The sequence below is a fragment of the Trichechus manatus genome, unplaced genomic scaffold (assembly GCF_000243295.1).
Source record: "Trichechus manatus latirostris isolate Lorelei unplaced genomic scaffold, TriManLat1.0 scaffold00005, whole genome shotgun sequence".
NCBI classification, from domain to species: domain Eukaryota; kingdom Metazoa; phylum Chordata; class Mammalia; order Sirenia; family Trichechidae; genus Trichechus; species Trichechus manatus.
The window spans coordinates 24,917,122-24,939,370 of NW_004443941.1; the positions used below are offsets into that span (position 1 = coordinate 24,917,122).

The 22,249-nt window shown below is 36.2% G+C and overlaps 1 protein-coding gene across 1 annotated transcript in view; it reads left to right on the forward strand.

Annotated features, from left to right (window-relative positions):
- The window catches only part of HNRNPLL (heterogeneous nuclear ribonucleoprotein L like), a 45,876-nt gene that overhangs the window by 8,519 nt on the left and 15,108 nt on the right, over nucleotides 1-22,249 (forward strand). Inside the window, exons 2-7 of the mRNA XM_023735835.1 lie at nucleotides 6,929-7,047; nucleotides 11,507-11,744; nucleotides 13,519-13,604; nucleotides 15,494-15,590; nucleotides 15,678-15,750; nucleotides 20,179-20,250. Coding sequence (XP_023591603.1) covers nucleotides 6,929-7,047; nucleotides 11,507-11,744; nucleotides 13,519-13,604; nucleotides 15,494-15,590; nucleotides 15,678-15,750; nucleotides 20,179-20,250 — 685 coding nt within the window. The remainder of the gene's footprint in view (nucleotides 1-6,928; nucleotides 7,048-11,506; nucleotides 11,745-13,518; nucleotides 13,605-15,493; nucleotides 15,591-15,677; nucleotides 15,751-20,178; nucleotides 20,251-22,249) is intronic.

Here is a 22,249-nt window from a genome sequence, read left to right on the forward strand (position 1 = left end):
GATATATAATTCTTCGCTGGCAATTTTTTTCCTTCAAGGCTTTATATATGTCATCCCATTGCCTTCTTGCCTGCATGGTTTCTGCTGAGTAGTCCAAGCTTATTCTTATTGACTCACCTTTGTAGATGACTTTTTGTTTATGCCTAGCCACTCTTAAAATTCTCTGTTTACCTTTGGTTTTGGCAAGTTTGATTATAATATGTCTTGGTGACTTTCTTTTGGGATCTACCTTGTGTGAGGTTTGATGAGCTTCTTGGATAGATATCTTGTCATCTTTCACGATATCAGGGAAGTTTTCTGACAACAGATCTTCAACAATTCTCTCTGTGTTTGCTGTTGTTCCCCCCTGTTCTGGTACTCCAGTCACTTGTAGGTTATTCCTCTTGGTAGAATCCCACATAATTCTTAGGGTTTCTTCATTTTTTTAAATCTTTTTATGTGATTTTTCCTCAAATAAGTTGGTGTCAAGTACTTTATCTTCAATCTCACTAATTCTGACTTCCGTTTCCTCAATTCTGCTCCTATGACTTTCTATTGAGTTGTCTAATTCTGAAATTTTCTTGTTACTTTTCTGGATTTGTGATTGCTGTCTCTTTATGGATTCTTGTAGCCTGTTAAATTTGTCATTATGCCTTCTCTAATCTTCTTAAGTTCCTCTGTTGCTTGTTCTGCGTTTTGCCTGATCTCCTTCCTTTTCTGTTGAAGAGTTCTGTATATTAATCTTTTGTATTTTGTCTCTGGTAATTCCAAGAAATTCTCTTCCTCTGGAAAATTTCTTGATTCTTTATTTTGGGAGCTTGCTGAAGCTATCATGGTCTGCCTCTTTATGTGATTTGATATTGACTGTTGTTTCCGAGCCTTCAATAAGTTATTATATTTATTTATTTTGTGTTTGCTTACTGTGTCCTAGCTTCTTGTTTTGTTTTGTTTTGATATGCCCAAGTAGGCTGCTTATGTGAGCTAGCCTGATCATCGGCACTCCTGAAGCTCCAACGTCCTACCACCAGGTGGCCGGACCTGCTACTAAGTATGTGAGCCCAGGAGTCTGCCCACTCCTTCTGTATGGATTCAGCTTAGGTGTCCAGGTAGTCGGGCACCAAGTGTGTGGTGTAGGCTCTCACCTACAGTCTTAGACAGGCACGGGTGATTAGTGTAGGCACAGGCATCTGGCTGCAGCAGGGGGTCACATGCTGAGCAAGGCAGGGGGCCGACGGCTGCCCCCGAGTGTCTGGGAGGAAAGCGTGTCCCTGTTCCCTAGAGCGTGTAGGTGGGTGGGTTTTGCAGCAGGACTAGGAGCACCCAGTGCTGTTGGCTGTAATGACTGGGGGGCACCACTTATTCTTGGGCCCCTGTTGCAGGTGGCTAGGTGGCATGGGTGGAGCCACCAAGTCCTCAGGTCCCTGATGTGGGTAGGGGAGGACTCTGCTTAGTGGGCAGAGCAGTGTCAAATATCAGGAACCTGCCACTTCACAGCTGAAACAGTTAAAGTTAGACTTCAGATACATACCCTGTTGTACTGTGGTAATGAGGGCCTACACTGTTGAAATGGGCCCACACCAGTCTATCCAGGGGGAAAGGCACTCAAAGCCCGTGGATCCCTTATGCCTGTGCCTAGGCAAAGAAGCTGTGCCTACCCTGAGTTCCTCGCTTAGGGAGCTGGCAGATTATTTTTTCCCCTGTTTGTTAATTTGTCCCTCTCCAAGGCCAGGAGAATGACTCAGGGTGTGTGATGGGTCCTGCTGCTGGCCCAGGGGACTTGGCAATTGCTGAAGCTGTCCCAGACCCAGTGCGGAGCAGGGAGCGGGGAGATAAATGGGAGAGAGGTTTTTCCCAAAGGGGGGTGTTTTTGATCTGCACAGTAGGCCAGACGGAAGTACTTATCTTTCGCTAATCGAGGGCTGCTTCTCACTGTTCTGGATGGCCAAGGAGACTCTCTGGTGCTGGGTCTCTCCCGATGTGGAAAATGCCTCCCGAGCACCACTGCTTGCCTCACTGCACACCATGAGCTGATCTGGCCTGAAGGGCTCTGGCTCTCACCTGGTCAGGTCTGGCAGCTCCTTGCTGCTTCCACACTGTCTCTCCCTCCTTCTGCTACTCAGTCTGATTCCTCAACTTTGTCTTTGATGTTCGGGGCTCTTAGATTGTCATATATAATCGATTCACTTGTTTTTTGGGGTCTTTGTTGTAAGATGGACCGCTGGAAGTATCTGACTACTCCACTGTCTTGGCGCCGCCTCCTGACTAAACATTTCACATGGAAAGAACGTTTAGTTTTCTGTCTGAGAGAGGATTAAAGAAGAGACTGCTTATACCAGCAAAGACATGATCAAAGTAGTAAAATATGGATGGAGTATACAATTCAGATTTATCTACCAGTTTAGGAAACATGCAAAGTATGATGCTTAATAGAGGTAATGTGTAGGTAAAAAAGGAAACCGTAGTGGCGTAGTGGTTAAGTGCTATGGCTGCTAACCAAAAGGTCGGCAGTTGAAATCCACCAGGTGCTCTTTGATAACTCCATGGGCGCAGTTCTACTCTGTCCTATAGAGTCAATACGAGTTGGAGTCGACTCAATGGCAATGGGTTTGGTTTCTTTTTGGTATGTAAAAGATGCTCTATAGATGATTTTTAATTTTATCATCAGTATATAGTATAGGAAGGAGCCCTGGTGGTGCAGTGGTTAAGCGCTTGGCTGCTAACCAAGAAGTCAGTCATTCGAACCCACCAGCCACTCCGTGGGAGGAAGTTGTGGCAGCCTGCTTCCATAAAGCTTTAGAGCCTTGGAAACCCTATAGGCCGTTCTAGTCTGTCCTGTAGGGTTGCTGTGAGTTGGAATCGACTCGATGGCAGTGGGTTTGGTTTTTTTTTTGGTTTAGAGATAGGAAAGTATTGATTGAAGAAGAGTATTAGTATTTTGAGGGAAAGAGGAAAGATTCAGTACTCATTAAGCTCTCGGGGGTGGGGGTGGGTGGGACTGTTTGAAAAAAATACCTTTAATGTATCAGTTTTATATTTGGAGGCAACCCTAGGGCTCTTTCTTTTTTTTTAATAAAACAAGCTACAGACAGGATGAGAAATTTTTATGTTAATGAGAATACGATTTAAAGATAAATAACAAGGTAGATTAACTCATAAACGGAAGATTCATATAGGTTAATAAGGAAAATACAACGGGCTTAGGATATGCTTTCAGCCCTTGAGGTTCAAGTAGTCCTGTCTTCCCCTAAGTACCGTATTGATTATATTTAGCATTTTCCAGCTTTCAGGGGATGATTTTGGTCTCAACCTATTCCGTCTAGAAAATATAATTAAATAACAGCATAGCAAAATGAAGTCTTTTGAGGGATTTTTAAATTGGTCCTGTAGTCCATTTCTTTGTGAGAAGACCAATTTGAAAAATAGTCATATTTCTTAGAATTATATGCAGGATAGTGGTTACCCATGATGACAAAGGTAGTAGGAGGAGATATGATCAACTGATTGACAGTGTTTTTATGTACAGATAGTCCCCAGCTTATGACGGGGTTCCATTGCGATGACTCCAGTTGTAAGTCGGTTCTAACGTAAGTCGAATACCTTTTTTTTTTTTTAGTTTTCGTAGCCTGTTATATGGCAGTATTTTGAACAGTAAATCATAACATTGAGCATCTGCAAGTGAACATCTGAGAATGATAACATCAGCAAATTATATATTGTAACATTGTATATAGTACATATTACTAATGATAAGATGTACCCAAAAAAAAAGTGGTCATAAGTTCGTAAGTATGAATACGTTGTAAGTTGGGGACTTACCTGTATTAAACTAGGTGGGGGGAATATGGGTATTTGTTTATATTATTCTTTGTATCCTTTTGTAAGTCCTAAATGTTATATAGTAAATAATGTCCCAACTTTTTATCAACGTAACATGTTCAATTACCTACACTTTCCACTGAGATTCAGCAGTGTTTTAACATTTTGCCGTTTGGGCTTTTATCTCTATATTTATATAGGAGGGTAGTGGTGGTTCAGTGGTAGAAATATTTTTTTTTAAATTTTTTTCTATTTCTAGCTTTTTTAAAAATTATGTTTTAGGTGAAAGTTTACGTAGCAAATTAGTTTCTGATTAAACAGTGCACAGATTGTTTTGTGATATTGGTTATCAACCCTGTGATGTGTCAACACTGTCCCTTTCTCCACCCGAGGTTCCCTGTTACCATTAGTACAGTTTTCCTGTCCCTTCCTGCCTTCTCATCTTTGCTTTTGGGCTGGTGTGCCCATTAGTCTTGTATACATAATTGAACTATGAAGCACGTCCCTCATGTGTGTTATTGTTGGCACTATAGACCTGTCTAATCTTTGGCTGAAGAGTGAACCCCAGGAGTGACTTGAGTACTGAGTTAAAAGGGTTTCCAGGGACCATACTTTCGGGGTTTCTCCAGTCTCTGTCAGACCAGCAAGCCTGGTCTTTTTTTGTGTGTGTTTGAATTTGAATTTTGTTATACATTTTTCTCCAGCTCTGCCCAGGACCCTCTGTTGTGATCCCTGCCAGAGCAGTTGGTGATGGTAACTGGGTGCCATCTAATTGTTCTGGGCTCAGTCTGGTGGAAGTCGTGGCAGTTGTGGTCCTCAGTGATAGAATTCTTGCCTTCCATGCAGGAGACCTGGGTTTAATTCCTGGCCAGTGTACCTCAAGTGCAGCCACCGTGAAGGCTTTGTGTTAACTGTGATTGTGGACAGGTTTTAGCAGAACTTCCAGACTAAGACATACTAGGAAGACAGGCCTGGCAATCTGCTTCAGAAAATCAGCTAATGAAAACTGTATGGATCACAACGGTCTAATCCTATTGTGCATGGGTTGCCATGAGTCAGGGACTGACTGGACAGCAGTTAACAACATATTTATATACATATTTATTTTCCTAAACTATTTGAAAGTAAGTTGCAGACATCATGATACTTCATCTTTAAATATCCCAGCATTCCTAAGAATAAAGATGTTTTTTCACATAACCGTTATCATACTAAGACAACAGTAATACAAGTTTCTGCAGTTGTCCCTAAAATGTCTTTTCATAGCAGTTGTTAACACGCATGGGGTCACCATGAGTCGGAGTCGACTCGTTAGCAACTGGTGGTGGTGATCTATTATAAAATGAAGCTCACACATTGCATTTGGTTATTGTATCTCTTTAGTCTCAATCTGGAACCCTCCTTTCTCTATTTTTTGTGATACTATTTGAAGAGACCAGGCCAATACAGTTTTTAAGAAGAAATTCTGTTTTCTCACTTTTGAAGCACTACAATGTCTGCAAGTTTTCTGTTGTCCTTTCATTTTACCTTTGCCAGCTAATTTCTAGGAATCAACTGAGATAGACTCTTAATTTTATCTGCAGTTTATTGTGTAATTATTTTTACAGTAAAACGTGTTGTTTGTACTTTAATGTATGCTTTAAATTAGATGTTATTTTTCATACTCTTTATGCTTTACTGTACTCAAGTTATATTTAAGAATTTAATAATAATAAGGTGTATTTAAAGAACTCTGGTGGCACAGCAGTTAAGTGTTTGGCTGCTAACCAAAAGGTTGGTTCAGATCCACCCAGTGGCTACGTAGGAGAAAGATCTGGCGATCTGCCATGAGTCTCTATGAGTTGAAATTGACTCAACAGCACTCAATAATGGTAACAACAATGCATATTTCGTTGTTGAGTTTCACCTAGGGAAAGATTCTCATTTGTTAGCGTTGCTAATAGAGTGTTAATTTATACAGGATATAATCAGAGTGATTCATTTGAAGGTAGTGTATGAATTTCAGTTTAACCATACAAAAGACTCAGCTTAAGCAGTTCAAATGAAATTTTAAGAACTGAGTTAGTATTTACAAAGGACTGAATTTATTTGTTGGATTTAACAATAGTGTAAGAATAGTCCCATGGTGACTTTATGTATTTAAATCAGTTCCTTTCTTTAAATGCTGACGTGATTTTTTTAAATTGATAATAAAGAAAAATTGGTGAATCTTTTAAAATAGCCGTAAAGGGATTTAATTTAAAAAAACTGATTAAGTTTTAATGGTAAAACATTTCAGATTAGTCTGTTCTTGGGGAAAAGCTTTCATTTAATAGATTTCCTTTTATGTATTTGGATGTTACATGGAAGTTGTTTCTGAAGTTGAGGTGCCCAGTGGATTGTTGTAAATATAGATCTTTGTCTTAATGGAACTTGGGTAAATAAGAAAGAGCTATTTGCATTTTCAAAGTAATTCTCATAGAAATTTCCTTTTAAAATAAACTTTAAGGTCTTATACCTACATTTTATAACATCTTGCTGGGCGAACTCAAAGATCCACAATACTCCATAGAAGCCTAGGAAGGCTTGCATTTTTGAGTGCTCTTTTTTTATCAGCAGAGATGGTACTTGTAGCCTTTAAGTTGTCATGTGTACACTGCTAAGTAAGTAAGCTCAAGTTATAAGGAGACTAGGTAACCAATTAAATAAGGACAAAAGATGAGATAAATCTACTATACTACAGGTAAAAGTATATCATCTTTATATTAAGGAAAAATTTTAAATTGAGATTTTTTTTGTTCATGTAGTCTACCTGAGATTTTGATTTTCTGGAAGTGAAACTATGAAATAAGAGTAAGATATCCAGTCACTGCATGTTGAAGTTTTTTTCTGAAAAGTCCTTGGAAGTGGAAATAAATTATAGATAACTTATTTGTATTTCTTTTTGAGATAGAGTACTCCCTTTTTAGAAATTAAAATTTTCAAGCCAAACAGTTTATGATCATAATCTCAGGTCCTTTTGCTGAATTATGAATTGGCAATTTGGTTTGGGATTTTTTTTGAATGTTTGCTTTTTTAATACAGAATTGAATTTGCTAAAAGATGCAATTTAGGCTTTTAAAGCTTTTAATTAGAAATTATTTTCTCTTGTTAGGAGGCAGGTGGAAGTCATCATAAAGTTTCTGTTTCACCTGTCGTCCACGTTCGAGGACTCTGTGAATCTGTGGTGGAAGCAGACCTTGTGGAGGCTCTTGAAAAATTTGGGACTATATGGTAAGGACAATATGGACTTCAACGTGGGCGGATTTAAAACAGTATGGTATAACATTTATTGTAAGCTTGATGTTTAACATAGTATATATTAAGTTTGCCTATGAATATATTTCTTTGGAATCTTTTAAGCTTATTATTTTTGACTTCCTGGGGTTGATGCATGGATATGCTTTGTGGGTCCATGATCACCTCTTACTCCCCAACCAGGTTGTATGTAAAATTGATAATGTACATTTTTCATCCGATTTTCAAATGGGTCCGTGATTCCTTCACAAACACTACTCTAAACCAATGAATGGACTATGTCCTTCATCTTCAGAGTTTCAAGATGTGGTACTTAATACTGATTTTTGTTTGTTTGTTTACACTGGAATATTTATGAATTCACTGACAACTCAGAATGGGCAGATTAAGGGTAGGCATTATTTGCTTAGGTCCGTGTTGCTATGAGTTCTTACTCAGATCATGAAAAGTCTGTTTTATCCTAGCTTGTCATCCTTCTGTGCTTTGTTTTTTCTCAGGCTCCTCCTTTCTCTTCCCACAGCTGGTGTATGCTCAAGCATATTGACTTAAGTGAAACATAATTAGAAAAGTAAATCTGCTGCCAAAAATAGCTGCTCAAAAATTCTTTCTAAAATATTTTTGGAGTACGCCCAACTGTTCTCTTAGTACGGATAATCTAGAGTTGATTTTATTCTTTTTTTTCTTGACAGATATGTTTGTGGTTTTTGTTAGAGGCATCTGAGACACAGCCAACTTGAAATGTAGAAGTGACAAGGAGTTTTCAGTGTATTTGCTGAGACAGTCGATTGCTTCAATTTAATAAAAAATTATGTGAAGTTTTTTGAGTATTGAAAGGATGATGCTTAAATAGATAGTGAGGGAGTGATCAGAGATGTCCGCAACAAACGAACCATTGCTTCAAAGTGGGAATAATGTTAAGTGACACCTTCCATCATGGCAGCAGTTTATTAATTTCTTGGTGACCTTATTTAGAGGTAGATAACTTGTCAGATCTGTCACCTTCAATTTATGTACTTCAGAAACCACTGTTACATATTGTTTATCATTGGAGGTACAAATTTAGAATGCACATGGGCATAGAAAAGCCCATATCTTGAAGTATCACTAAGATGACTGTATCAATTTTCAGTCATTTGGAGTGGATATTAAAAAGTTAAGTCTGTTTGGAGAGTTATATCTTGAAGCACTTTAGACTTGTGTGTTGGCACTAGATAGACTAACCACAGTTACTGTAAGGATCTTCTAATGGTTGTATAAGTGGTGCATTGTCTCAAGGAGTTATAAAGAGGTGGGACTCTTTGGTCTAATTTTCTCCCATTCTTATGTATTTAAGGCTTTTTAGGTTACTTTCTTATAGCCGAGAAACACTGAGACAAATGTCAGAAAACAAGATGATGAACATGTACAGTTAGAAACTTTATAGAGACAATAATTGTTTTGATATTTGTATGTTAATTGTGACCATGACCTGAATATTGGAGATTAAAGAAATAGAGCCAGTTGTTTAGGTTGATGAGTAATTTGAATTACTTTTCAGTGACCTGTCCACTTTTAGACTCTAGATTATTTGATACTTAGTCCATGGTAAAGTCTTCTAGATATGAATGACATTCAGTTGATTTCTACAGTACACCTTTCTGCCTTCAAGATTAGTAGTTAGGCAGATAGAAAAGTTGTGAGACAATTGGAACCAAATTAGTGTATAATTAAGAGCTTACCGGGCCTAAATAAGTATAAGAGGGGTTTCAATTGTGTGAAATAATCCTGAATAAGAGGTGACTGTATGAAAGCTAAAAGAACCATGAACAGCCCCCAACCAGAAGTAGAGGCTTTGCTTCAAAGTTTTACAGTTACAGAATCTTTCCTTATTTATTATTTATTTATTTACTTATTGGGGTGTGTGTGTATGATTATAAAGATTTAAGGTTATATGGAAATTGCTCGCGTTAAAAAAGCGAATTGCCAAGTTAAAGATATAGTTTAAGTTTATACCTAAAAACCTGATATATAGGAAAGAAGTGCAGGAGAAAACACAACAAAATGTTAAAATTGATTGTGTCAGGAAAATAAAATTGCTGTATTTTTTTTCCCTATTCCATAGTATGTTTTTGTGTATTACAATAAAAATACTTTAAAGTATATGCTGGATAGCACTCTTTTCCTTCTTTCTTCCCTCCCGTTTAAAGGAATGGAAGCTAGGTAGTGATTAGCACTAGTAGTTTAAAGTTTTAAAACAATAAAACTTTGGAACTCATTAGTTTGTGCAGTAAAGTGGTTGCCTCCTCCTGTTTTTATTTAAAAACTAGGGAACATTTTTCAAGGTATAGAATTGAAAGCACTGACCCCGCCATGTCCCTTAGCTGTTTTGTTTCTTTATCCTTTTATCTCTTTGGTCTCCCAGTCTTCCTCATATTGATGCTTTTTAAAGTTGTGTATGTGCGTTTTTTAAATCGTGTGTTAGACAGTTTAAGCACATGCTAAAATAAAATGTGACGTTCTAATTTCCCTTTCTCTGTCCTCATATTATGCCGTTTTTCTGGGTAATCTGTTTTAACTGTGCTTCTGCCTTATCTGTGCTTCTACCTTACTTCTTGTTTCAGTTCTAGAAGGCAATTTTGCTATAACCAAGTCTATAATTGGCCAAAAAATAATTTATTTTTGAACCTTTATGCTTTTTCTAAGCCAAAGGGTATTATTAACATATTTACTTGCTAATGTCATTTAGGTATTAAGCCAGCTTATGTTTGTGAGGTTAGTACCAGTTGCCATCAAGTCAGCACTCCTACTCATGGCAACCCCATGTGTATCAGAGTAGAACTGGGCTCTGTAGGGTTTTCAGTGGCTGTTTTTTTTTGGAAGTAGATTGCCAGGCCTTTCTTCTGAAGTGCCTCTGGGTGAACTCGAACCTCCAACCTTTTGGTTAGCAACTGAGTGCCTTAACTGTTGGCACCATTCAGGGACTCCGTATTTGTGAGAGAAGAACATTTATTCTTGAATTTCTTTAGCAAGACCTGATTCTAGGGTTTTCTGTTTTTGTATATAAGACTTTAGAACTTTGGTGAGAGATCTGGTTTCTAAAAGAAATGTTTTTCTCCTGGCATTTATATCTTGTACTTATAGTTGGTAAATCTTTAAATTCAAGGCCGTATTCTTTCTGCATTTATATGTTTAATTTTGAATGATGTGGGTTGGGGAAAACTAATAAGCCTCATAGACCAACAAATATTGATTGAGCATCTGCTGTTTGCCAGGCTTGTTTATAGATTATGAGGATATAAAAGTAAGGCAGAGTTTATAGGAGAGAGAGTGATAGTTACCTTTTATTGAAGGCCTTCAATCTGCCAAGCACTCTGCTAAGCAGTTTGTATTGCTGTAACTCTAATCTTGACAATAGTCCAGGGTTTATAAATGAGGAAGTGGAGATTCATAAGAAATTCAGTAGTTTGCCAGGCTCCAAGGTAGTCTGTTAGTTATTAATACTATACCATTTGTCAGTTTCTAAAGTATAGCAGTAGGTCCTGGATGCCTGCTTGAGAAACGTTGCTGTCACTGAGTACCTGATCTAATGTGATTTTTCTGGCCTTCTGCTATTATGAAAACCATGCTAATTGTATTTTTAAACATTTTTCACATCCTTGTTCAAGTGAATAGAGGATGTGTTGTTTCCCCCTCTGTGATCTATGTGCTGTGATTTCTCTCTTCCCTCTATTCCTTCATTTCTTTATTTTTCATTTCATGTAGTAAAATAAATTCCACAAAATGAAGAGTATACTCTGAAAACTAAACACCCCACCCTCCTGCCTATAGGCAACCATGATTACCAGTATTTACCATATTTAGTGACTATATTTTCATGGATTCTTTAATATTAAATAAAGGAGATTCTTTGTATGCACTCGGCTCAATCTGCAATTGCATCTGTTTATCTTTTGATTTGTTTGTTTTTAGTAAGATAAATGAAATTGTAGTCAGTTTCTACTTATTAGTGTGTGTACTTATTAATTTGGAAAATTCAAGAGAGGTAGTAGTTTCTGCTGTTTAAGTAGAGGCCCTAAACTGCCAGTCTTCTGTTGAGTTTAATCCGTGTTGGTTTCTCTATCTTGATGCTTGCTAATACTGTTTGGGAGTGGCAGCCTGAAGAGTAAACTGGGTGGTGCCGTTAGCAACTGATAACAGGAAATTATGTTTAAAGAGGGAATGAGGTGCATAAGCTTTCAACTGGAGGGTAATAAAGCTTTCAAATATGTACCATCTACTTTGTATACCACAATTTGTTTAGATGATTTAAGAATTGACTTACATTGAATATAGGTAGTGAACAATACTAATCTGTATGATCTGACACCTTTTTATTAAAGGGTAATTTTACTTGATAGAAAAAAATGTTAATTTAACTTATTATACTCGGGTATTTCCTCCCAATCTGTCTTTCCAGCTATGTGATGATGATGCCATTTAAACGACAGGCTCTAGTGGAATTTGAAAACATAGATAGTGCCAAAGAATGTGTGACGTTTGCTGCAGATGAACCCGTGTACATTGCTGGTCAACAGGCTTTTTTCAACTATTCTACAAGCAAAAGGATCACTCGACCAGGAAATACTGATGATCCATCAGGAGGCAACAAAGTTCTTTTGCTATCAATTCAGAATCCTCTTTATCCGATTACAGTGGTATGTATTTTAGTGTGACAAAATGAATAAAAAGTGATTTTGGAATTTACCTCTAGAGTAATCAGCCTATAGTTTTCTTCATTGCCGTCTAGATATTTGAAAACTGTTCCTTTTTTAAGAATTATTAAAATTAATGTTGATTTTCAACTGTCATGTTTAACGAACAAAGAAAAAATGATACACATTGAAACTAAGAGGCCAGAAGCACAGTTGTCATAATTAAATAAGCACATTTATTGAATTTTATTATTTAGCATCAGTGTCATTTCTGTTTGTGATAATAAGGGACTAGACAGCCTTGTTGGAAGTGGTCCAAGAAATCTCTTACTCAGATGCCAGCACATGTAGTAAGAGCATCTACTAGGTGATGACAGAGTCCCACAGTACAGTAAGAGCCACATATCATGCAAACTATTTTGAGATAGCTTGTTAAAAACCTGACTTTGGTTTACTTAAAATTCCCCGATTCTTCATCCTTTTAAAAAGTGGTATTAGTAGAATTTTTAAAAAGGATTTGTGTCCTGAAACAGTTAAGTCTTCATCATCACATGCTGTTTCATAATAAGCTGGTGAAAAAGACACTTGATTTTGTAATGAATAGAATATCACAATCAATTATATGATTTCTGGCATAGTTATTTGATATTGGGGCATCATAGGCTTAAAGCAAAGCATAAGATACCCTGAGATTTAATTGGGCATTATAAATCTGTTCACTTTTTTTGCACTATTTATTGACCTATGTTACAGTATTAATATATTTACAATATTTGCTGTTCTGGGAAGAATGAATACTTGTGTGTTGCAGTGATGCTGAATGGGTTTCAGCAGCTTCCAGACTAAGACTAGGAAGAAAGGCCTGGCAATCTGCTTCTAAAAATCAACCAGTGAAAACCCTATGGAGCATAAAGGTCCAATCCACAGCCTATTATGGGAATGGCGCAGGACCTAGTAGCGCTTTGTTCTGTTGTGCATGGAGTCACCATGAGTCCAGGGCTAGCCTAACAGCAGCTAATAACGAATCTACTACAGTTACTCTGAATTTTTTATTGTTGTATCCCTAACTATTAGTGCCTAACAGTGCAGATGTGTAATTGTAGATGATCAAGCAGTTTCATGAAAGTCGAATAATTGTTTCTAAGTGAGTGTTTAGATTCCATTTAGATGACTCAAGCATCATCTTTGGTGACAGCTATCATTGTATGATTAATATACTGTGGATCTTTTTTCTATAGCCATTGTCCCTTGAAAAATGAATACCAGAGTTGAATACTACCCCTTAATAAATATTTATTGCTGTAATTCAAGAGATTATAATATTAGACATGTCAGTCTCGTTTGGAAAAAAATAAACATAAATTAATGATTATTAATTAATTTTTAGTTTATTGATTGTCTATTGTCAGAGATTAGTTTAGGCACCTGTTAAGAAAATAAGAATTGAGGATTAATTTAGGAGATAAAATAGGTAACAATGTTCCTCACGTTTCATTGGAACTTCTTTAATATGGTTGTATTATGTAGGGAAGGAAATAACTTTAGGTTAATTAAAGTGTAACAGTTTGAAAGTTAGTTAAAAGTTTTTAACCTTTCTTATTGAACTTTTTAAATGGTCATGGTTTATGTAAAAATTACTCCTGGATGTTTAATTAATAATAGAAATGATATCTTGACAAGTGTTGGTTTTTAGGTAAAACAAAATAAACATTAGAGTATAGCTTTAATGTTTTTCTAAATGTAAATTGTGAAGAAATCTTGTTTTTTTTTTCCATAGGATGTTTTATATACTGTATGCAACCCTGTTGGAAAAGTGCAGCGTATTGTTATTTTCAAGAGAAATGGTATACAAGCAATGGTTGAATATCCTTTATTTGTAAATATTTTATTGATATGGATAAATGGTGTCTGATTTACGTGAAAATGATTTCTACCTGCATAAGCATTTCTAGAGAAGTGATGTTTCCTTTTTCCCATCACAAAAATCTACTTGACTTAGTTTTTTTTTTTTTTTAAATAATATTTTACTGTGTTTTTGGTGAAAGATTAGAAGGCAAATTAGGTTCCCGTTTAACAATTTCTGTGCAGATTGTTTAGTGGCATTGGTTACATTTTGCACAATGTGCCAACATTCTCATTATTTCCATTCAGGTTGCTCTGATTCCATTAATCTAGCTTCCCTGCTCCCCTCCCCCCATTACCTTCTCATCTTTGCTTTAGGGTAAATCTTGACCATTTAGTCTCATATAAATGGTTTTTTAAAAGAGCTCAGTACTCACTGGTGATATTGTTTATTTTATGAGCCAATCTGTTATTTAGCTGAAAGGTGACCTCTGTAAGTTGTTTCAGTTCCAAGTTTAAAGGGTATCTCAGGGTGACAGTCTTGGGGGTTCTTCTAGTCATTACTGGTCCAGTAAGTCTGTTAAATTTTTTTTTAACAATTTGAGTTTTGTTCCCCATTTTTCTCCCATTCTATCTGGTACCATCTATTGTGTCCCTGGTCAGAATGTTCAGTAGTGGTAGCCTGGCACCATCTAGTTCTTCTGGTCTCAGGATAGATGGGGCCATGGTTCATCTGGGCTTTTAGTCCTGTAGTTTGTTCTTTGAGTCTTTGGTTTCCTTCTTTCTCTTTTGCTTCAGGTGAAGAGAGACCAATAGTTGTATCTTAGATGGCTGCTGTCAAGCTTTTAGGACCCCAGATGCTACTTACCAAACCAGGATGTAGAACACAAACTTTATGAACTATGTTATGCTAGTGGACTGAGTTGTCCCATGAGACTGTGATCCTAAGCCTTCAAACTCAGTAAACCAGCGAGGTGTTTGTTATGTCCAGGTTGGCTTAGGTTTTAAAAATGAAACTGCTACCGTAAAACAGTCCATTGCTTTATCTTGCAGTGTACTTTGCCTTTATAATGGGGGAAAATAATTAATAACACTATTCAAAATGCGTACGCTTATACCTTTTTGAAACTTACCCCAAATGAACTTTTCTGAATCTTCCCTTAAAATAGGTAGTTTGAAGTTCCAACACTTTAAAGCCAGTAGAACCTTTCTAACCTTTCTTACTGAGGTATTATTATTATTATTATTATTATGGTTTATGTGAAAATTACTCCTGGATGTTAAATTTGCTGTATGTTGAGTAAAAAGAGAAAGTTGTTTAAGAGTATATATAGTACAATACCATTTTTAAATAAAAAGAAAAACTAACCTATGTGTGTACGCATAGAAAAAGGTAGAGATATACATCAGACTCTTACTAGTGCTTGCTTCTGACAAATTTTTGTTGTGGTTTTTTTACTTCATATATTTTTGTGGTTTGATATATGTACGTATACATGTATACATATTACAATCATGGTCTGTTGTAATTTTTAAAAACTAATAAAATGGAGATAGTTAAATGATCATAAAACCCTACCTTTTTAGAAATATATGTAAAAATGCTATATTATTTTTGATTCTTTGTAATGTTCTTCCTACTTTGAGTAGTATTTCCTGTTTCAGAGTAGCAAGTTGCCCTTGGAGAATGGGACCACACTCTATTCTTTTTTTTTTAATTTGGTTATATGATGTTTTATTTGAAACCCTTGATCTTAAAATTAATTTCTCCTAAAATTCAGCTATAAATTGTATTTAGTAAGACATTCCCAGAAGTGAGTTACTTCTGATTATTTTCAGTCTTTTCCTTAGAGAGTGGGTAATGATTAAATATTGGACACCTTAAACCAAATTTCCTTAATAGAGCGTATGTTTGAATCAGTCCTTTGTGCCCAGAAAGCTAAAGCAGCACTCAATGGAGCAGATATATATGCTGGATGTTGCACACTAAAAATTGAATATGCAAGGGTAAATATTTTTATTTAACATTTCACCAAAGAAATATTTGTACTTTGGATATATAATTCGAACTTACTTTCTTTTTGATCTCAACAGCCAACGCGTCTAAATGTTATTAGGAATGACAATGACAGTTGGGACTACACTAAACCATATTTGGGAAGACGAGGTAGGTATTTTATTCATTTTAGAATGTACTTAACATCTGTTGAAAAATTTTAACATGCAGCTAGATTCCTTTTTCCTGCTATGAACTAGTTAATTCAAATGAAATCCTTGTTGATGAAATGCTTTTTTTGCAAAAGACGATGTAATGCTGGAAAATAACCTTGAACATTAGTGCCCCCTACTGGTATGTACTGAGCTATTTATATTTAGTTCAACAAGGAGCCCACACATACAGGCACGCCCGCAGTTCAAGGACTTGCATTTCTCCAAGCAGCTCTCTCTCTTTGGAGGAGAGGAAACTGATTCAGAATAATCCTTACAAACTTCAGACTTGCACACTGCTTCTCTCTGGAAAGGACTTTTCCCCCAAGCTGGACGAGGCATTAAGAAGGATAGAGGACTCCGGCAGGCTGACTCTACACCTCATCACGCACATCGGCATCAGCAAAAAGCCCTCTGAAAACTCAAACTTGCAATTCACCTTGACTGCATACTGCATGCACCACCACCCCACGTTTTCAAAGGAGGACACTTAACAGTACTTCAGAGTTGCATGGGATGAGCACCATGATAGACTGTGCCCATTTACTCAAGTTGTATGTGTATATTGGTCTGATTTCCCTTAAGGTTTCAGTTGTAGAATTTAAGACTTTTCACTAACGAAAACCAGACTTTCTTTACAATGTTGTAAATCTTCATGCCCATTGCTGTAATTGTTTGCAGCTTACATTCAAATTGTTAATTGGTGAATAACCAGGGCCAGTTTATCTATAAGCCTTGGGAGTTAATAATGCTCAACCAATCCACACAGGTATATTAAAGATAAAACAACTAGAAAGGTGCATACTTTGCTGCCCTTAAGTTTATTTTCTTGTTTCTTTCTCAATTGTGAACATTGAACAGAAATTCTAACATAATGGAAAGGTGCATTATATGTAAAAGGCATTTTTCTGTGTGGTTTGATTTTTGTAAAGTGGCTGTTTATAAGTTGTCACTTTTTGTAAAAATCAAGGTTATCACTAATGTTAATTTGTGTAACTAGAAATTTTGACATTTCAAATGTAGGTTAAAGTACCATGTCTGTTCAAGGTAGAGTATATTTCAGCTTGATACATCTGAAAATAAGAGCATTTCATTTGAGATGCATTTTCACTTATAACCTATAAATGCTAGATTTCATGAGAATAGCTTTGACTGATGAAATTGTTCAGCTAACTGTGTAGCAGTTCTGGAATTTACAAATCAAAATGTGGATCTTGTAAAAACAAGGGGGCTGCAGTATTGGCTACATCTCAACTACAATATCAGTATTTGAATCATGTGTTGGAAAAAGTCACCAAGATGAGAATGTCTGTAAAACTCAATAAACTAGAAAATTTTTTTATGGCACCCCAAATACCTTGGGTATTAGGGACTCTACAGTACATGTACTATAGCAAAACAACAACAACAAAAAAGATAATGCAATTACCTTTATCTGCATGTTCAAATATTTAGGACTTTTGGATGATTGGGCCCCTTTAACTCTGATTCCCAAGGAATCATCTTGCCTTATGCTTGGGGTTGCAAACGGGTATGTTTTGTAATGCAGATTTGGCTGGACCCCACATTTTCACTATTCATGGAAATCTGCTTGGCCACACTTGGTGCAGTGGAATGCAATTATTGGAGAATAAAGCCTTAGTACTCAAACAGCAGGACAGGTGGTTGATGAGAAACCTCACACTTCTGTCAGTTTACATTCAATGAATTTTTTTTTTTTTTTTCCTGTTCACACTCATTTGAAATAGTGAATTTTGGTTACATTTCTCAGAATGTCTCTTAAAACATTAATTGTTGTTGTTAGGTGCCATTGAGTCCATTTTGACCCATAGCAACCACATGTTTCTGGGTTTTCTGGTTTGCAGTCTTTACAGGAGCAGATCGCCAGGTCTTACCTGGCTACTGGGTAGGTTCAAACCACCAGCCTTTCAGTTAGCAGCCAAGCGCTTAACTGATGTGCTACTAGGGCTCCTAAAAACATTTATTGGATATGCTTTTTATTTTTATTTCTAATCTTTAAAGAGGTTTGGAGTTTGCACAAAGCCAGTTTAGATTATTTTTTCATACAAGAAAAATGAGTTTAGAAATGTGTAAGGTAGATACTTAAATAGTGAAATATAATTAAAGGAAGTAAAACAAATTTAGTTGTTTTGCTTCCAAGGAAAAAAAAATCTTGTTTTCTGTTTCCTTGCAGATAGATATTTGTGTCTGGCGAGACTATGGAAGTTTACATTTTTGTTTCTGTGGTAATCTCAGTTTGCTCTCAAGTTGATAGAAGACAATTGAAACTTAGCTGCTACCCCCAAATAAAGACTCTCGTAACTTTTTCTGCCCTTGCCCCTCTCCGCCCAAAAAAAGCTGTTTTAAAAACAGCGTCATTAAAAAAAAGTCCTTTACAGGCCTAATTGCATTTTAGTGCAAAGAATCCTTAACCTGGTCTTCAGGGAACCCCTTCAGATATGTTAAGCAAAACTTGTATATATGTGCATCTTCCTGGGGAGAAGCTCCACAGTTTCCATCAGGTTTTAGAAACTGAAAGGTTATGAACCACTATTTAGAAACTGGTATATTCAGTTTGACTCTCGCATCACTTCTTCAGTTTTATATGACCTTATAATGAGAATATTTGACCGAAAGAGACCTTGGAGGTCACCTACTCTTAACTCCTTCATTTTATGAATGAAGATTGTGACTGCCCATGATTATACAGCAAATAGTGGTTAAATTGGAATCTTCTGATTCCCAATCCAGTGCTTTTTTTCCTTTTTAGCACACTGTTAACTGTAACAATAAAACTGAGCCATGAAGACATTACAGTGGTTTTGGTTTATTTCTAGATCAGATAAAGAATTGTATTTAGTGTTTGGTGGCATACTTAAGCAGAGGAATATAACAGACTGGATTAGCAGACTGGATTTATTGAAGAGGAGTGAGATTTAAAGGGTGAGATATGCTGGATGCCATGTAATGGAAAGAAGGAATTGTGAATATTTAGTTGGGAGAAGAAATGACCTTGGAAGAGTGGAGGCGGGGATGGTGGGATATAGTAACTTTTCAAGCATTTGGAGAACGATTAAGTCTGTGAGGCCCCAATAGTGGGTAGAGTATGGACAAAGGATCAATTTTTATACAATATAAAAATTAATTTTTGCATGATTTAGGACTATTGGAAAACGTAAGGGAAGATAGTGAATTCCTTGTCACTGATGTCGGTTAAGCAGAGACTAGATGGTCCGAATTGATAGGGATGAAATAAAGAGAATCTATGTACCAAATAGAAGTTGAATTAGATGACCTCCTAGGTCCCTTTCAATGCTATGATAACTTGGGATAGATAATTAAACTGAAGTGAAAATTAAAGTAATTCTAATCTCCATAAACCTCATTTGTTTATGACTAAGGGTATATGCAAAGTCTTTCTCTTCGAGAATTTTCAACAATTAGAATGACCAGAGCCTTAAGATATGTAAAAAAAGCCTTAGTGGGCAATTGTGATTCCATCAGCAAACTTTCTAAAAGTATTTTACGATGATTTTGAAAATTTACTAACCAACATTGGCAGTGCCATTTTAGAAACCTGCAAGTAATTTTTTAATTGATGTCTCAAATTAGATTTGGGAAAATTGGCCTCCCCCCCCGCCTGAAAATATAACTAGAATAAAGATATCCTTTAGAAGTATTGTAGTACTCTCATCCAATAATGTAGCCCCCTTGCTTGGCTTTATCTTGGCATATTTAAACTTTGGGGGTGCTCACAATCCTGCCTGGTGTTAAGGCCTATAGACAATGGCCAATCCATGATACAGTACGGGCCAGTGATGTACAAATTTTCAGCTCTCAAGTCAGTAGGTGTTTGTAAATATGTGTATATACATATAAAATACTCTGTGTTTACTGATTGTGAAACCATGTAATACAGGTTGTTGTTGGCTTATGCTGAAACTTCTTGAAAGAAGCCCACTTTGAAAATGTGTTGCTGTTGAAGCTAATAGTATGATTCAGGTACTGTCTTTCAAAAGTACTGCACTTAAAGCTTGTTTTAAAGACATGTATTGGTAAAAACTTCTGTACAGTGTCAAACTCTAGCATTGTGTACATTCACTTTTTGAAAACTATCCATTCTTCCCTTAAAATTTGAAAGCGTGTTTGTATTTTAGCATTTGCCAAAAAGATATTTTCAAGTTAAGTGGAATTTGTTAGATAGAATTATTTTTCTAAACTTCTGTTGTTTGTATTTAAATTGGATATGAATGGATGTTTAAAGTTAACCAGGAATCATATTTCTTTTATGAATTGTAATGGATGTTTTGAAGGGGTGTTCCCCATGTGAGAACTGTTAAGTGCTTGGGTTAAAATTGTTAAAACCATGTTTCTACTTTTGTGTCAGATAGAGGAAAGGGTCGCCAGAGACAAGCCATTTTGGGAGAACACCCTTCTTCGTTTAGACATGATGGCTATGGTAAGTTTGCCAAGGCAGAAGGAAGGTAGTATAGATGAACTATTACAGTTTTTGCATTTCTGATGAAGAATTGCACATTACTTGCCTTTATTTTTTCTGTCCATCTGACTTGGTTTATATGGGGTCAGTCCGCTTATAATATACTTCCAAGGAGTTGTCCAGAATTCTTTATTTTCTTGAGATATTGACATATCAAATGATCCTTGAGATAAATGAGAGCTGTTGGTTGGGAATTGAAAACCTTTTTGCTTTTCTGTTTTGGTATGTTTTGGTTTTGATTTGTAATGACTCTGGCCTACTAGAGAACCAAAAAAGAAGTATTATGGCTTAGTAAGTATTTACTTCCATTTCAACAATTTTGGGCAGTGAGGAATTTTGAGTAATAAAGGCAGAAAGAACGGGATTATTTGTCAAAAAGGAAGCATGTTTCTGAATAGATCCTTATCTCAGTTTTACAGTTGGTATTTTGGTTTTGGTTAAATTTGTTTGTATTTACTTCAGATCCCTCTTTAAAAACACTCAGCTTTTAGATTTGCTGTTAAGATATGTTGATAAGTTAAGGTTATGAAGCCCAGAATAATAATCTTCTCCAGGGAAAAGTTAGTAATCCTTGTAAGGAGATGTTGAGAATTGCTATTGATAAACCTTTTAGCTGCTTATAAATTCTGTGGTTTTATGTGTTTTAGTGGTAGTTAATGGTCCCACCTTTCTGTGGTTTAAATTTGAAGTATAATACTATTAGAAGTGGCAGGAAATAGAAATTGCTGTATTGTACTCTTGGGACTTAAAAAACGCCTAGTGTTGCCTGTTATCTAAAATGTTTTAAAATTACCTACGTGTTTACTTTAAGGACCATTCTTAGCTGTGAGTTTTAGCTTATTCTCTAGTGTCTTTCTTTGAACTCTAAGAATTTGTTACCTGTGATTTATGTATATATTTGTTTAAGTTTCTATGGTAGCCTATATGGCAGAAGAGATTGAAACAATCTCTGTTAATGGTAAAACAGTCAGTGTGGTATAGAATGAAAATCTTATTATGATTGTTTAGTGAATGTGTTCCTTGGTCATTTCACTTAGTCGTTCCTGAAACAGTACATATTAGATACGGTCGTGTGGGTAGTTCTCCTGATCCTGCAGTAAAAAACCACTTATTGTGAGCCCGTTGTGCTTTGCATAATGGAGGGTGACAAAACAGTTGCTAGTCACAAGTTCATAGTCTGGTTGTGGAGTTAAATATGTCATGACAGTCAGCTGAAGGCTAAAAACTGGTTAAATGTTTTGCCACAGGGGTCTAGAAAAATCTGGGAAAGAATAAATTGAGGACAAAGAACCCTTCTGTGGTAGTGTTGAGACAGGTTATTTTCTCAGTATAGGTTTTCAGGTTTGCCTTCCTTTATAAAATACATTTTACTGGAAATTGTATAAACAGAAATATGTTGTATGCTCTAGAAGAACTTTATATTAAAAAAAACTGTTGTAAAAATCTTTGAAAATTTCATGCCTTAATGTTTGCGCATGTGTGCAAATTTTAAAATGTAAGCTTACTTAAAGAAAGGTGCAACATTCTTTGGGGTGACAGTTGTTAAGTAGGAATCATTCAGGTGCTGGACTCCTGATAAGGAGGAATGGTTGTGGTGGGGTTATGTAAGGGTGTCCTTTTCTGGACTACCTACATAAAAACTTCTGAGGATAATTTGCTCTACTTTCCCAGGTATGTAAACAGAATTGGGTGTAGAAGAAGAGAGAATAAAAAGAGGCAGAGAAGTAAGATGAGGAAATGGGAGAAAAAAGCAAAGGAGAGGAGGTGCTAATGATTTTGTTTTTACAAATTTTGCAAGTCACAGCTGTATCCCTTCAGATCAGCACTTCAACAAAACAGGTTTATTTACATTTTGGGGTCCCATCACTGGTGGCTGTTGCTGTGTGATGGTATGCGAGACAGAGGGAATACAAAAAGTTAATTATGGTTCAGGACCTATAGATTCCATCAGAGTAAATTT